Source organism: Talaromyces amestolkiae (assembly GCF_001896365.1).
Source record: "Talaromyces amestolkiae strain CIB chromosome Unknown scaffold8.1, whole genome shotgun sequence".
NCBI classification, from domain to species: Eukaryota; Fungi; Ascomycota; class Eurotiomycetes; order Eurotiales; family Trichocomaceae; genus Talaromyces; species Talaromyces amestolkiae.
Genome location: NW_024468044.1, coordinates 999422 through 1016035, shown reverse-complemented (window position 1 = coordinate 1016035; position 16614 = coordinate 999422). Strand labels below are relative to the sequence as shown.

The following is a 16614-nucleotide window of genomic DNA, read 5'->3' as shown; positions in this document are numbered from 1 at the left end:
CAGGTTGCTTGCATGACTGTTGGTCTAAAAGGGGAAGTACCCCGGCTTGTGTTCGCGGTTCAAGTGTTGTGGTTGTTTCTGGTGTGTATCGCGACACGGACATACCTTGGTATGATAGAAGAAATGGTATCTCTGGTGAGCTTTGGTGACCTTTGTTTGCTCAGATATGCTATGGCACGACATCTAGAAGGAAATATTGATCTGATTGGCTATGACAAATGTATACTCTGGATACCTTAACCCACGCCTCATAAAGCTTCATCCCGATTGAACACATTCATGAAGTAAGAAATGACGGGGACTTTGACAGTAGGGATTTGAATCAGTAGTATGACCCTGTGTATGTGTGCCTGAGCGTCAAGGCACATGTCCGCAATCATTGGGAACCGATAAATCCGTACATCCGTCTCCAATCCCGAAGGCGCTCAAAGCATTCGGGATCGAGCCATGGAGAACTCTAGAATTTACGTGATGACATCCAAAACTTGGAACTGATAATCTGATATAGAAGTGTAATATTTCCATCCTCAAACACCCGATCCATTGATAAATTAAATAATTTGATACGCATCGACTCCATCGCAAAATACTTACCCAGACAGGAAGTTTACTCCGCTTACCCTACGTTCTCCATAGAATCGCGAGTCTAGACAAAAAGAAAAAAAGAAAAATTTTCTTTTCTTTTTATTTTCTGCCCTGGTTTGGATGCTGCGGGGCTTGGGGTGGAGCTTCCGGGATCGAGCTTTGATAGAGCTTTGATTTCTGTGCCATATGGCTATGAATCTGATGAAAGCATGGCTGAGGGTATGAGTCGTGTCGGTTTGTCTGTTGGTGTGATTGGGGCCAGAGAGAGCAAATGAAGACCCAGGGAGCTGAGCAGTATTGAACAGCACATCACACCAGCTCTGATCCAAAGCAGTAATATTGAAGCTGAATAATCCATCCATCGAGCGGCTGGAGTTTCCTCGGCCACGACATTGCACATGACTCGACATCTTACATTGATACAGACAGTACAATACGGTCAGCGTGGAAATACGTAGTCCGGCGCCAAGAACGTGATGGAGCGATGAACCATGCTCTACAGTAAACTCCGTCCGAATTACTAATCGGCACTGGTTTCGAGCGGTGGGTCTGCTCACCTGATTCGGTCTGAATAGTGGCATGTCTTTTTAGTATTTCCATGAGTCACTATGTAATGCTATTGAGCGGTGAGACACAAACGCGATTGGCTATGCGAGCATGCATCTGCAGAAAATCAAGACAGCTTTTCAGTATACATTGTGCTCCGTACGGAGTTTAGTATGTGTAGTCAGTGCTTGCATCAGCGACACGAGGGGACATGATTCGCTGACAGGAAGATATTCCGAGGCGATGGGCAGATGATTGGAGGGCAGGCAAGTCACGGGCTGAAGAATTAAGGTATTTAAGGTGTGTGCATGATGTCACTGCGTCTAGACTTTGACTACGTACATATACGCGGGTCATCCGAGTCTCGAATGTATTAATACGGCTGGKCTGCTGCTCATACTGACTCATCGGTGTCCGTACTATGTACACTCACTACACAGGGAATCTAGGCATTCACCCCGGCCTCGTATACTTCTGCTTTCCTTCGTTTTCTCACTCTCGATGATGAATGAGATGTCTACGAGAATATGCAGGGTCTCTGGCCAAATTTGAGTACTATGACGAGACGAGACAATCTGTGTCTACTCCGTACATACATAGTCTGAGTATCGAGTCAAAGACTATGGACATCGGATGCCACGGATACGGCACACATGCCAAGCGATTAGAGTGGTGGGGCACGAACTGCCCGAGGTGCCGACCTTACGTACAGTAATAAGAACAGTACTATCACACTGTGTAGTACTACTACTCCGGATACCGCGGGCTCTTTGTTGTCGCTTTAAGCTTCAGCCCTGGCTTATCAACCTATGACCTCATAGACGAATATATGATACTTACATGACATATGACATATGAAACCGCGCAAGAGAAGTTGGCAGCGTGTTACGTTGAAGAAGTAGATATATGTTGCCGAGGAGAAGAACAAAGAACACATTCACCACAAACAAACGGCACACTCAACCTTGTCGAGTCACACTCTGTAAATAATCATAATCACAAACTAACTAGTTATCAATGTCGATGAATTATTAAACATCATCGGTGATCTTTGGCTCGGCCCAAGCAGGAATACATTTCATTGGCCCGCGGACTTTTGTTCATTTCTTGGCGGACGGATTTAACTGCCGACTTCGCCGAAGCTTCCGGATGAGTATTTCCACGCTTTGTTTCGTGTTACTGCTCCGTATGGAATACACTTGGTACATACTGCGTAGATAGACAGTACTTAGGTACCTTTATACAGATCATATTTTAAGAACTTCTTGAAATATTTTTCGTCAATCACTCCATATATATGGGCTACCTTCGGACGAAATAGTGGGGTCAAGACCTCAGACGATCGACGCTGCACTGCTAACACCAACTCAGTAATTAGTCGTAGGCCCTTAGCGCCCAGTTTTTGCTAGACTACCAGTATGTAGCACACTATGTAGCTGCTAGCGTGTGAGCGGCTGACTAGCTCGAGCCTAGACTACGGAAGCGGATCGTTGATAAAACCGGAGCCCGTACGGATGTTCACAGCATACAGACCAATGTCCGTGACCACGACTAGGTCTATGTTGTAGTGGCATGTACCCTGTACTTACTTGCTGGTAGATTGTAAGGACGGATCAGTCGGCCCCAAGCCGCGATGATCCATGTCCTGCAGAATCTGGAGATGACCTCGAGGATGCAGGCCTGCAAGGTAGCCAGTGTTACTGTCACCGCTATGCATAACATGTATGTATAGACATGGATGTCATGGGACTTTCTTCAAGTCATTTCAAGGTTGCTGTACGACGACGCCATGTCACACAACGTTGTCAGATTCAACAGGGCATCAACTGATGGATCGGGCCCGAGTAGAGCGGCTAACCTGTAGTCGGCTCAGGCCATCGGGCTCCCAATTAGTATATACTAGTTGTATGTACAAGAAATAAACGGACCCTCGCGGATAGGCAACGGGAAGATGTAATAATACGTCTCCGTCACCGGCATACGGGCCATAAATTCCACGCACTGATCAGCCTTAACGCCGGAGCTAGATGGATGAGGCAGGAAGGAGCTTCTTTCTGTTCCTGGCCTCTCTTTTTTTTCCCTGCTGCTGACGAGCTGCTTAGCAAGAGTATTAATAATGTAGCTTCGTCCCAATCATTTCGACTCACGTTTTTTTTTTCCTTTCTTTTACTTTTTCATGGTTCTGTCATCTCTCTGACATCACACTGAGATAGCTTGGTAGCTCGATAGCTTTGATAGCTTGTCTCTCTAGTTCAGCTACTCTTCCCAAGGATCCCTTCAGACTAAAGCTGCACGCTGCTTCTGGAAGCTCGCACTCTAGTCAAGCTCCCCAGGTTCAGACAAAGTCAAAAGACCCGACGAAAGTATACAGACGATCAGATAGTCACACACGCACTCACATTACGTATAAAAATGCAACAGTCAAAGTCACTGCGGCTTCTAGCTGCAGCTTTTCTGCTCATTGCAGTCGCGACCGCTCGACTGGACGGTGATCATAGTCATGAAGCTAGCGGAGGCATGGACATGGGTATGGACATGAGCCAGAAGGACTCCATGTCGAAACCAGAGGAGGATTGGGAACTCAGCTACTGGGCTTACGGCGAACACAGCGCATCGATTACAGCTCACATTATTCTCGAGGTGCTTGCTTGGTGCTTTGTCTTGCCTGTTGGTGAGTGCGCATTTAGTTCCCACACTCTACAAACTCGCTAATTTCAACAGCTGTAATGCTAAGTGTTGCGCATTCGCGATTCACTATCCCTACTCAATTCGTCTTTTTGGTTGTGAATGGAGTAGCCTTGTTCTTTGGTCTAATATACAACGCCTCCACGCCCGATCTGTACCAGAACAACGCGCATCACAAAATCGGCTGGATCGCAAGCTCCGTGGTAGTGGCGCAATTCGTCATTGGCATCATCTACGCTTACTCGGGTAGGCGCACCAAGACTACGACCTCCCAGTATGAGCGCGCAACATTCTTCCCGGTCTCGACTGAGAATATGATGGAGCACCAGCAATTATATACACCCGTCGCCGAGTATCGCTGGTCAGGAGACAGTGGCCAGGGTACTAGCTGCCCTACATCCCCTGACGAAGAACACCACAACTTCACCAAGCCTGAAGAAGATGACGACGTGGAGGTGCCTACTCCGCTTGCTCGCGGTTGGCTGCGCAGTACATTCTTGGACCGATTTTTCACAAGTCGCGTGCCTGGTATGCTTTCGAACAAAGTGTTGCGCGCATTGCGCCTGGTTTATAACATCATCGATCGCATCATTCTGCCTTTTGGATTCGTTGCCTTGGCCACCGGTGGCGTCACTTATGGCGGTATCTTCGTACGTATCTTTCAGCTACCTGAAATGACATTTCACTGACTCTTCATAGAAAGCGCACAGTGTTTTCAGCGGTCTTGCGCACTTCATCAAAGGTGGTATCTTCTTCTGGTACGGATTGGTTGTTCTAGGACGATACATGGGCTGCTGGGCCAACTGGGGATGGTCATGGAACTTGAAGCCGGCCAACACGCGTGCGCCTACTGGAGAATTCGTCGAGTCAGCCCTCATTTTCACCTACGGCTCTACCAATGTCTTTTTGGAGCATCTCGGTGGCTGGGGTAAGGGATGGTCTCCTCAAGATCTCGAGCACGTTTCCATCTCGGTGATGTTCTTCGGCGCTGGATTGGTACGCAGTTCCTAGTCATGGTAATGAAAGTAAGCTAATTCAGTAGTGCGGAATGCTCCTCGAGTCAAAGCGAGTCCGAAGCTGGTTGAAGCAAAGCATCCTCGGCGCCTCCCGTAACCGATCCAACGAAGACGAGGAGCCATCGAGCGTTTCGTTCAATCCGATGCCGGCATTGATTATTTTCCTCCTTGGCATGATGATGGGCGGACACCATCAAAAACAAATGGTCTCAACAATGGTTCACAAACAATGGGGTTCTCTTCTCTCCGGTGCTGCCATGGCTCGTGGTGCCACCTATGTGCTGACATATGTCCGCCCGCCAACTTCGTATCTTCCCGCTCGCCCACCAACTGAGCTGATTGGTGCTTTTTGCTTGATTTCCGGTGGTCTGATCTTTATGCTCAGTGTAAGTTAACCGTCAGACTTAAGGAAAAAGCATATTAACGATAATAGGCCTCCGACATCATGGACGTCATGGTCTGGTACGATCTCGATGCCATGTTCACCTTCAACATCGCAATCGGTCTCAGCTGCTTCATCATGGCCTGGGTAATCGTCGTGATTGCCATCAAAGCCTGGGCTGTTAAGAAAGAAAACACCCAATCGCATGCTCGATCCTGGTCATCCGCTTGATTTCGAATTGATCACGAACAGAAAACATACCCTGGAGAAGACGGTAATGGACGACGAGGAAGAGACGGGTCATATCTTCACTAATATTTCTTCACTTCTTTTTCGTATATCCAGTGATGGATATGCTTATTTGATTCGCTTCAGCCTTATACCCCTATACAGTTTTTATTCTTTTGATGAGTGGAGATACTCACTGGATGTGAGTTATAATATGGATGAATATGGGTATGGTCGGATGATTGGGAGGAATGTATTCATGATGGTTCTGAACATATTATGAAATGTGTATGGACTTATGATTAATGTTATAATGGATGGGATAGGCATGATCAAAACCTGAGTCTGTAAAGTGTACGTAGTGTGTAAGTGTAGGGTACATAGTAGAGTGTAATGAGAGAGAGGCTACGGAAGACGGCCCACTCCTTCCCGACACGAACAAGCTCTTTCCGTGCTCCGTGCTAATCCTTTTGGAGAAGCCCCTACTTGATTTCTTACTTTTGAGCGACTTTATTTGATTTTCTCTCATCTAATATTTTCTTCTTCTCGATACTGGACAGTCTGCGAAAGTAGACAGATCAATGCGTTGTCTGCTTAGCCGTCCTTCCTCAAGCTAGCGACTTGTCTTGTTTTCATTGGATTCGTTGTATCCTGTCCAACTTGTTTCTCGCGTGACAGCCTATTCCGCATCGAAACCTCGAAATTATCTCAAAGAACGAAACACGAAACGACGACGTCGGCAATGTCTTCCTCATCCCAACCAAGCGCTCTTCCAGCGTTCTCGCTCAACATCGCCCCCCTCCGCTCCTACCTCTACCGTCTCCCGCTCTTCACGCGCGCCGTGCTACTCATCATCGTCGCATTTTGGCTCCTCGAATTACAGTCTGTATGGGATGTGGTTCAATGGGGTGCTTTGATTCCGGATGAGATTAGCATTGCTACTTGTACGACCCTTTAATGGCGGTTGAAAAGACTTTGGGGATTTGGCTAATTGGTGGATAGTGTATCGAACGAATACGTACCCCGTCATACATAATGGATTCTTTCATATGTTGTTGAATGCCGTGGCGTTGACGCCCTTGATGGAGAGGTTCGAGGCTGAGCATGGCACTTTGACGGCGCTTTTGTTGTTTGTTGGACGTATGTCGCTCGCAAGTTGCAGCCATGGACTGAGAGTCTTGCTAACAAGTCAATTTCTAGCACTCTCGACGTTTCCCGCAGCGATATATGTACTTATTGAGAAATACATCCTCTACAGCAACACGGCCGTTGTCGGCGCAAGGTTAGACACCTTTGGCTATAACACAGTTGGACCGAGCTAATTGAACAGTGTCTGGGTCTTTTTATTGCTCGCCTCCGAATCCATCAAGACCTTCCGCACCAATCCTTACTTTCAGGTTGGTACTCTCAAAGTTCCTACTTGGACTACGCCGCTTTTTGTATCGTTTGTTGTCGCCGTGCTGCTTTCGAACACGAGCTTTTTGGGACATATCTGTGGTATGATTTTTGGGTATTTACGTACGTCTCTCTCTCTCCATGCAGTTGCTTTGAGCCTTTGGTATTGACTGTGGGAATAGTTGGACTAGGATACCTCAAAGTGTTCGTGCCTCCCGAGAAAATCCTTCGTTTTCTCGAAGGGAAGTTGAACCTCCTCGGACGACTGCCTCACTACGTCTCCGTCGACCAAAAGACGCACGGACGATACGGTGTCCTCCCGACGACATCCTCTGGAGAATCCGGTGTTGCGATGAGCAGTTATATTGGCTCATCGCAGCGATTGGGACCGTAAATATTGATTTGTCATGTGGTATGACCGTATGAACAGACAGAAAGATGGTGGGAACATATAATATATTGTAATAAGGATCATTCTTGTATATACTCATGGCGTGTACTATTTATGATGTCTAGATATAATGAGCGACGAGTCGATTAATCAAATGAAAGCATTGGACATTGGACATTGGACAGCACTTGGCTGATCAGTGTACGAATTGCTCAAAAATAAAAAGACAGTACACCTTTTCCTAGCAATTAAGTCATTTTTCGAGATCATGTTTTCCTCCCTCTTCAGTCGGCAATCCGTCTCCTTTGAGAATCTCTCAGACCTCCATCTTGAGATCAATTAACAATACCATTCCTATGAAATGCCTCCCTGCGCGAAGTATCGCCTTCAGGGCTGATATTGTCTTACGACAGGCATCGTCATTAAATGGCGTTGGGGTCTGGACGTTCGGACATGCGCATCGCACCACCGATTTTAGGGAGAGGGGTGTGCGGGTTGTGAGTGATCAACGATGGAACGTTTCTGCCTTGGAATGATACAATAGATGTAAAGGGTGAGTGTGATGTTAGGAAGGTGATCCATTTGTAATATCGTCAATCTGCCCTTTTCTGATGTCAAGAGTAGAAGAATATCGAGTATATTTACAGTCTCCGTGTATAAAATTAACCCTAACCCTACTTCCATATCGACCAATCAGCTGGCTTCTGCTATAATGTGCTCTCCGCAATATCACCGAGCTAGCTTCACACTTGTCAACATTGGACACCACTTTCAATTGAATCGAGGAACTTTTATGGACATTGGGGATATACAGCCCCAAGGTATACGTGCCAATGGGCTTACTATGTAAGCTTTCACATCCTCAATACTCAATGCCTTCGCATAGAAGGAAATCATCCCCCTACTTGTCCGCAGCTAACCAGAAAACAACAGCATCAGGACTCCTCCGCAAACTGCGCAATGATCCCTCTTTTCTGCTCACTCGTCTCCCTTCATGGATTTCTTTGCTATGTATATTGGTCGGCGTCGCCTCGTTACTAGTCCTACCGCTAGACGAATACTCGCGCCGAACGTATATTTCCGAAAATGCGCTACTACCGGGTCAGGTACATACCTATTTCTCGGGATCAGAACAAAATATATTCAGAGGCTATAAACGTGAACTCGAGACTGTGATCCCTTCACCTGAGAGTGCTAGTGACGAAGAAGTGAAGCAGTGGCAGGKCGTCTCCGACACGATCCAAGGCATATTCCGTGCCGCGGGACTCAAAGTCGCAACGCAGAATTATGAGTATGTCTCTGCGGGTAATGTGCACAAAGGGCAGAATGTGTATTCAATTATTCATGCGCCGAGGGGGGATGCGACGGAGGCGATTGTGTTGGTTGCTGCGTGGAGGACGATTGAGGGGGAGTTGAATTTGAATGGGGTTACGTTGGCGTTGACGTTGGCTCGATACTTTAAGAGTTTGTCCCTCTACTTCTTGATTTTGACGTATGCTATACTCACATTTGCATAGGATGGTCCCTCTGGTCAAAAGACATCATCTTCCTCATCACACCCGACAGCAAAGCCGGCTCGCAAGCCTGGGTCGACGCCTATCACGACATGCACTCCTCATCTGCACAACCCCTCCCCTTGAAGAGTGGTGCCTTACAAGGCGCGTTGGTTATCGAATACCCATTTGAGCACCGCTTCGAGTCCCTACATATCGTCTACGACGGCGTAAATGGCCAATTGCCAAACCTTGACCTCATCAACACCGCCGTTTCGATTGCGGGTGGGCAAATGGGGATCGGCACAAGTCTGCAAGAAATGTGGGAACACGACTATAGCTACGAGAAGAGACTGGAGACTATGCTCCGCGGTATGGCGAAGCAGGGTCTTGGTCTTGCTGCGGGCGCTCATAGTAGTTTTATACCGTATCATATTGATGCGATTACGTTGCAGACGAAGGGGAATGGATGGCAGGATGAGATGGCTCTTGGTCGAACAGTCGAGGGGCTGTGTAGGAGTTTGAATAACTTGTTGGAGCATTTGCATCAGAGTTTCTTCTTTTATTTGCTTATGCATACGAACCGGTTCGTGAGTATTGGGACGTATCTACCAAGTGCGATGTTGGTGGCTGCGAACTTCACGATTATGGCGGTTGCGTTGTGGTTGAGGACGGGGTATGAGGATAAACTCGCTACGAAGAAGCAGGCACCAAAGGAATCAAAGGGGGAAGCGACGACGACGGCAAGTACCGGGTTGAATGGTGTCTCTGAGCGCAAGTTGTCGGTCCCGTTGACGGTAGTGGCTGTTCTACATTTCCTGGGCATTGTGCCGTTATACATTCTAACCAATGTCTCTTCTCAAGTGAGCAGTGTCCTATCCTCTCCTCTGAGTGACTACTAATGATGACAGTTTTTCCTCCCCGTAACCTACGCCATCCTCCTCTTAACCCTCACCCTTCCATTCCTCATCAGCCTCGCACTCTGCAGACTATTCACCCCCCAGCCACAAACCTTCTACCTCCTCAAATCTTTTTCTTTGTTGCTCCTCGGCTTGTTCCTGAGTGCACTTGCAACACTAAATTTCTCGCTTTCGTTCATAATCGGTCTGCTGTGCGCGCCGTTGAGTTTTGTCCCAACTCCTGCAACGACGAAAAAATCACCGGCAACTCTGGTCTTCTCGTCGATGTTGTTCGTGCTGCTTAATCTTTTGTCGCCGCCCGCGGTCCTTCTGGCAGCATGCACGTATACGGGTATTTCCGTCGAGGATGTTCTGTCGCAGGCTGCCTTTGGATGGGATGTATGGGGTGTTTGGACTCCTGTAGTGGTCTGGTGTGTGTGGTGGCCGGCTTGGATGATGGGTGCTGTGTCTGTTGGGAGTTCATTCTTTGTCTAGCCTCCAGTTATAAGGGGGCTGTGATCTTATATATAACATATGGAGAAGCTTAGCATCAATGTAGTGTATTGTATCAGACGTTTTGTCTATTGCTATCTCATACCACCTAGTTCTTCGCTGATAATACAAAAATAAATCAGGCAGCCCAGACGTCTCTTCCCACACCCTCAATCCAGTGCCCCAACTGATTCACCCCCGTATCCCACTCCTTCAACCGATTCCTCATCCCCTCAATCTGCTTCATATCCAACACCTTCGGTTGAACCCAATTAATCCTGGCAATCTGCGCAACCTGATCAATCGAGCCTTTGATGAGACCCAACGACAACGCCTTCATGACCAAATGCTCAATCTCGTCTGGTTGCACCTTCGTCTCTGCAGAGATGGTGGTAAAGGTCATTGTGCGGTCGTGTGGTGGACGGCGGAAGACAGCTTCGGTGAGTGCGGAGAGTGAGATTTTGATGTAGAGGAATTGACGGTGGGATTCGAGGAGTTTGTTTTTGCTGATGTTGCCAGCGAGTACGTCGTAGGCCGTTAGGTCGCCGCGGTTGAAGGCGAAGAGGAGGTCTCGTAGCCAGGCGTGTGGTGTCTCGGTGAGGGAGTCGAGGATCGGGTGGAGGAGAAGCTCGCCGAAGTTATAGATTGAGTCCGAGACGAGGGCAGCCACGCTGAGGTCGTAGGCTCGCGAGATGCGTTCTTCTTGAGAGAGGTCCTCGAGGTCCACACATGCGAGGTAGAGGAGGGCGTTCTTGTAGTAGGATGCAAATTCTTCTTTGGCCTGTCGTCTGTTAATGCTATGATACTGAGACTGGAGAAAAGAAGGGGGGTTACATGATAGTAGTCTGCGTTGACTTTGTAGAATGCGGCATGGACAACAGTCTCTACCGAGTCGAATGTATCCAAGATCTTCTGGYTTTTATCTAAATCCTTTCGTGATCCTTCATAGTCTTGTAGTCGCAGCTTCACACCAGCAACATCAGCAACAGCATAGACGTATGCGTCCTGTGAGTCGGGCTTATCCACTCGATCGGCGAGCGATGTGAGGAAGGCAAGTCTCTCTTGGTCGTCTGCACCCATTAGCTCAAATCACCTACAGACAAAAGGTAAAGGAGACGAACCACCACATTGCGTCGAAGCCAACAACCCTAATGAAACAAAGTTCAACTGATTGATTCGATCCGCAAAGCTGAGTATGAACGATTTGAAAATGGGTAATCGTTGAGGGGCGCTGGCGGGTGTTCGGAAGAATTCGACGAGTGAGTTTGTGAGTTGATGCCAGAGTTTGCGCTCCCAGTAGTCTTCAAAATCGAGGAAGAGAGCTTGGGATTCGCTGGGAGCTTGGTCTCGCTGGTCTGCTAGGAAGTCCGGGATCTTGTCGGCGTCCATGATGACGCAATTATAGCTTTGATCGGATACTATGGCTGAGCACAGAATTATATGGGCTGTGAGGCAATGATATGCGATTCCAGATAGGTAGGAAGTTGTGTGGATGATAAGTAGCGAAAGCTTGATGATGAAGCATGAGCATAAAGCTGTTGGTGTTAGTGATGCCGCAACTTGGCTAGCTCCAACAGGTCGCTCTGCCCGGCCGTAGTAACTCATGCCTCAGGAATTAGGTGTCTACCCGCATATAAACTAACATTTCAGACGGTTTCTAGCCATGTATGTGTAGAAAGTGCTTTGAGTCTTTATAACGACAAACAGGTAATACTCTTGAATGCACATCTGCCACATTAGCTAGTGTCATGGTCTACCTCTCACTGAACTGTCTAGATCACGCAGAGTTTCGCAGACTTTCTCCAAAAGTCTCCGAACTCTACATATAAGTTGTCTTAGTACCCCATGAGTACAGCTATTACTGGAAGCATCCACGGTTGAAGAATATGTCTCCGGAAGCTTGATATGTCTCCGGTAGCACATAAAACCATTGTAGACCCGGCAAGATGCACTTCCTCCCCTTACATCCATCCCCTCGAGCATATAAGTTCTACTTGTTACTCACCTCGATCACAATCATAATTGCAGCATATTACTCGTACTCAGATACTCGCATCCAGTCACACTCAAGTACCATGGCACAATCTCATCATTCTCACCACTCTCATTTCACGGAGGTCAACCGCCAATACTTCGAGTAAGTTGTTTGATATCTGCTGACGGTCACTGCTAACCTTCGTAGTAAAACTGCCCGCGATTATGACACGGGCTTTGAGAAAGGCATTAGTATGATGAGAGAAGAGACCTTGAGGCACCGCCTGTGGATTAGCTCCAGGTGGACGGACACTGCAGAAGGCAAGGGAAAAGAGATCAGACTTTTGGAGTATGCGTGTGGACCGGGACACGTAACTCGAGTATGTTTCTTCCTACTGAGTCATCGACCTGATCTGATTTAGATATAGACACTGGAGCCCTTTGTGACCAAATGCCTCGGTCTCGACGTCTCGGAGAACATGGTTGCCGTTTACAACCAACGAGTCGAAGAAGCTGGCATCCCCTCCGAGAAAATGTCTGCAAAGGTTGGCGATCTGCTCGCGGAGAACGTATCCGAGGATCTACAAGGGCCTGAGTATCGTGATCTCGACATCATCATTGTTAGCATGGCCTTGCACCACTTTTCGGATCCTCAGCTGGCATTGAAACGCCTAGCTGATAGATTACAAAAAGGTGGTGTCCTTTGGATTGTCGAAATGTTGGAAGAACCTCATGCCAAGGACGAGCACGAGCGAGTCAGCCCGGAGACTGCGCAGATAGTTCATAAGCACGGTTTCGGTGTTGATGAGATGAAAGATTTGTTTTTGGGAGCTGGGCTCGGTGACGCAGATGTCAAGATCTTAGACAGAAGGTTCGAGATGACGATTCACGGTCATGATCTTGAAAAGACTCTCATATTCGCGAGAGGATCCAAGCTTTGATCGGAGAGCACCTCTGCACTGTGCAGTTGTAAGGTTCGTAGTCATGAGATTTTTTCATAGTCAGAACATAAATATTATGATGAATAATATCTCGGCGTGCTCGTAAAATATGATTCAACATAAAAATATCAATATGAATGAAAGATGATGTTGGTGTCTTGGAGCCTAGGAGGTAAAATAGCCAAGACGAATCGGGTTAGCGTCATGGGACGAAGTTGAGCGGGAACAACCTCAACTTCCTCTAGACTGTTCAAACCTCATACCTCACCACATCTCCGCTCCACACACGCAACAATCGTATCGTGGAGGGCTGGTACCGAGTCAATTGGTCAGTCTTCTTTCACGACAGTCTTTTGGGGCGACCGATCGACCATGCAAAAGTGCCGGGCCTTCAATGGCGCTCTGGGCCGGAAGGCACTGGCTCCCACCCCTGCCATTGGACGAGTGCAATTTCAGGTGCAGCGAAGGAATATACAGGATGTCCACATCACTAGGACCGGAAAGCCGATTCTGAAGATCCAGGGAGGACGGTAAGTGCTAATTGTACACTGGGGAGCTTGGTCAATTGCTGACATTACCCGCTTTAGATCTTCCTTGGGAGGTTCGTGATACCGTCGTTCGATAATAGGACATTGCTCATCGTTTTTATAGGACACACTGCCACCGTCTTTGGAGCTACCGGTTTCCTCGGCCGTTACATTGTAAACCGACTCGGTACGAACAACCGATAATCTTAATGGGTGCTTCGCTAATCTCGTATAGCTCGTGCCGGATGTACCGTCGTTGTTCCCTTCCGTGAGGAAATGACCAAGCGTCACCTCAAAGTCTCTGGAGATCTCGGTCGCGTGGTTTTCACGGTGTGTACTATGGAAGCAGTAGATAGTGCGCTAGCTGACCAGAGCAGGAATACGACCTTCGCAACACACAATCGATTGAAGAGAGCGTTCGCCATTCCGACGTTGTTTACAACCTTGTCGGCCGTGACTATCCTACCAAGTACGTCTCCCCTGGAATGATTTTGTATAAAGGCTAATTGTGCAGGAACTTCACCTACGAGGACGTCCACGTTGACGGTGCAGAGCGTATCGCTGAGGCAGTCGCCAAATACGACGTTGACAGATTCATCCACGTTTCTTCTTACAATGCCGCCGAGGACTCTCCATCGGAGTTCTTCAAGACCAAAGGTTGGGGCGAGCGTGTTGTTCGTGAGATCTTCCCGGAGACAACTATTGTGCGCCCCGCACCAATGTTCGGATTCGAGGACCACCTGCTTCACAAGCTTGCTGGTGTCACAAATCTCTTGACTGCCAACCACATGCAGGAGAAATACTGGCCCGTTCACGTAAGTTGCCGCTGAAAATTTTCTGAAAAGTAACGCTGATTTCATAGGCCATTGATGTCGGAACTGCTCTTGAGCGCATGTTGTATGATGACAACACTGCTTCTCAAACATTTGAGCTCTACGGCCCCAAGCAGTACTCTACTGCCGAGCTTGCCGAGATTGTCGACAAGGAAATCATCAAGCACCGCCGCCATATCAACCTTCCCAAGGCTGTTCTTAAGCCGGCTGCTTACTACCTGAACAAATACTTGTGGTGGCCTACCATGTCCGCTGACCAGATCGAGCGAGAGTTCATTGATCAGCACATTGACCCCACCGCCAAGACGTTCAAGGACTTGGATATTGAACCCGCTGAGATTAATAGCCTCACCTATCTCTACCTCGTAAGTTTTCTGCTTCTGATTGAGGCAACACCACAACTGATGATGATACAGATGGGCTACCGAAGCTCTCAATACTACGACTTGCCCCCAGCAACTGAGCGTGAGCAAAGAGAGGAGAAGAAATATCTGCACGTTCTGGATGACCAATAGTCATGTTCTGCAGCTTTGTATGTGTAAATAAAATGATTTTTACTTGACTAGATTGATTTCCTTTGTCTTTGAATACACTGTATCACATAGTAACAATCGGTTCAACACATGAATTACTTTCTCGATATATAAGATGGAACTAATATCCCTGCAATTGAGGCAATTATCGCCATTTGTTTCTTGTTCAAACAAGCAGGGATTGACTGTCGTTCATGTGCTGCGGGGCAGTAGCAAATCGATAACGTCCGGAATATTGGGAGGAGTTTGTATACGGAAGCATAAGTGCACACCCCGAATTGGGCATCCACGCCCCTATAGTCCTGTATTCGCAGATCAAAGTCTTCCTTGGATATACGTAAGTAAGAACGACAATAATTGTACGTGGTAAATTCAGAGATAATGGCAGGGGACTACTAAGCTGACTCAGCAAGTACTAACCCTCCATACCAGATTAGGTCTAGCAGGCTGTGGATGTATAAATTTAAATGGAGGGACCCTCTATCAACATCTACACGGCCGCTCGATCAGGAAGAAAACCGAACAACACTTGAATAGGGCGGATAAAAAGCAAAAGCAAAGGCAATAATAGCTTCATCTGAAAAAAAAGCTATTTAAGACGTTACTGAGGGCTGCGGGTTCCCTCTTTGTCATAAGTAGAATAAGTCGCATAGGATCGCACCGGACGACTCTCACTAGCTCGTTCCCTTGCATGTTGCGCCGAAATTGAGGGGATTGAGGTCATCGAAGTTTGACCCGTTCTTGCGAATATATAGAAGCCAGCAACTTGTTGCGGAATACTTGGAGTTACTACATCCATCCATATCACAATACATACGAAGAAAAAATGACACAAATTGAAGAAAGAGAACTCTTCGGCGGCGCTATTGCCGGCGCTGTACCACAGGGCTGGATCGATGGGAGGTTTGTCTACTCTCTCTCTCTCTCTCTGTGTTGAATCTTGCTCTACTTTTTAGAAATCCTTTATAAGAGATTACTGATTATTGACAGCACAATCCGCGAAGTCCCTGACCACCAGGAAATGTTCCTCTCGCCCACGACACTCTCAAACCTCATTTTTGAGATCAACGAATACGTCCCACGATCATCAGACGGAGGTCTGAATGGCGTGGCTTCGGGTCTAGATGTTGAACTTCCGACTGCTATTAACATCGGCGCTGATTCTGAGGATGTTGCGGCGGCCATGTATCACATCCTCGACATCTGCGATGATGATGATGCCATGGACGTCATTCGGGAGCCGCGACGAGTTCCTCTGAAAAGATTAACTGCATCTTCGCCTTTGGGCAGCAAGGCCTCTGCGTACGCAGGACTAGTCAAGTTCACTACTCCCCGCAAACAGAGGCGAGAAGCAGCAGGCACGCAGCGAGTCGCTGCAACTACGGAACAGAATGCGGCGAGTGGAAGTACACCGCCACCCCCCGACAGATCAACGAACAACTGTCATTTTTTGTTGGTGAGACTACCAGACCAAAAGACGGATCTGTTGGTTTTTGTGAATGTGCCGCAGGATGAATTTCTGGCCCGCGGGGATACGGGATTATTGGCGAAGGAGGAGGAGTTGGCTGATGAGATTATTGGAAAGTTTGCGGAGGTGATTGATGTCAAAGATTGGGGGTTATTTGGGTCTGATTGAGGACTGGAAAATACTTTGGTGATTGGGATGGGAAGTTGTCAAGTGCTTGGAGGATCAT

The 16614-nt window shown here is 47.7% G+C and overlaps 6 protein-coding genes across 6 annotated transcripts; 5 read left to right on the top strand and 1 right to left on the bottom strand.

The window, feature by feature from the left end:
- Window positions 1-3543: 3543 nt before the first annotated feature.
- On the top strand, window positions 3544-5445 carry BHQ10_004898 (uncharacterized protein; the record flags this gene model as incomplete). Its single annotated transcript, XM_040877313.1, has 5 exons — window positions 3544-3802; window positions 3853-4466; window positions 4516-4812; window positions 4859-5218; window positions 5266-5445. The coding sequence occupies 5 exons, from the start codon at window positions 3544-3546 to the stop codon at window positions 5443-5445; spliced, it is 1710 nt and encodes a 569-aa protein (XP_040733402.1).
- Window positions 5446-6184: 739 nt separating this feature from the next.
- BHQ10_004897 (uncharacterized protein) lies at window positions 6185-7231 on the top strand (the record flags this gene model as incomplete). The annotated part of the gene is made up of 5 exons (XM_040877312.1): window positions 6185-6386; window positions 6445-6582; window positions 6643-6724; window positions 6773-6960; window positions 7020-7231. 5 exons carry the CDS (start codon window positions 6185-6187, stop codon window positions 7229-7231), a joined length of 822 nt encoding a protein of 273 aa, XP_040733401.1.
- A 1083-nt stretch (window positions 7232-8314) lies between these two features.
- Window positions 8315-10115, top strand: BHQ10_004896 (uncharacterized protein; the record flags this gene model as incomplete). The annotated part of the gene is made up of 4 exons (XM_040877311.1): window positions 8315-8334; window positions 8427-8692; window positions 8746-9584; window positions 9633-10115. 4 exons carry the CDS (start codon window positions 8315-8317, stop codon window positions 10113-10115), a joined length of 1608 nt encoding a protein of 535 aa, XP_040733400.1.
- A 136-nt stretch (window positions 10116-10251) lies between these two features.
- Window positions 10252-11501, bottom strand: BHQ10_004895 (uncharacterized protein; the record flags this gene model as incomplete). The annotated part of the gene is made up of 3 exons (XM_040877310.1): window positions 10252-10893; window positions 10947-11182; window positions 11234-11501. 3 exons carry the CDS (start codon window positions 11499-11501, stop codon window positions 10252-10254), a joined length of 1146 nt encoding a protein of 381 aa, XP_040733399.1.
- Window positions 11502-12187: 686 nt separating this feature from the next.
- Window positions 12188-14902, top strand: BHQ10_004894 (uncharacterized protein; the record flags this gene model as incomplete). The annotated part of the gene is made up of 11 exons (XM_040877309.1): window positions 12188-12249; window positions 12295-12466; window positions 12515-12957; window positions 13273-13557; window positions 13615-13628; window positions 13679-13741; window positions 13790-13884; window positions 13932-14023; window positions 14069-14369; window positions 14417-14752; window positions 14804-14902. 11 exons carry the CDS (start codon window positions 12188-12190, stop codon window positions 14900-14902), a joined length of 1962 nt encoding a protein of 653 aa, XP_040733398.1.
- An 844-nt stretch (window positions 14903-15746) lies between these two features.
- BHQ10_004893 (uncharacterized protein) lies at window positions 15747-16556 on the top strand (the record flags this gene model as incomplete). The annotated part of the gene is made up of 2 exons (XM_040877308.1): window positions 15747-15823; window positions 15911-16556. The coding sequence occupies 2 exons, from the start codon at window positions 15747-15749 to the stop codon at window positions 16554-16556; spliced, it is 723 nt and encodes a 240-aa protein (XP_040733397.1).
- Between the last annotated feature and the right edge of the window lie 58 nt (window positions 16557-16614).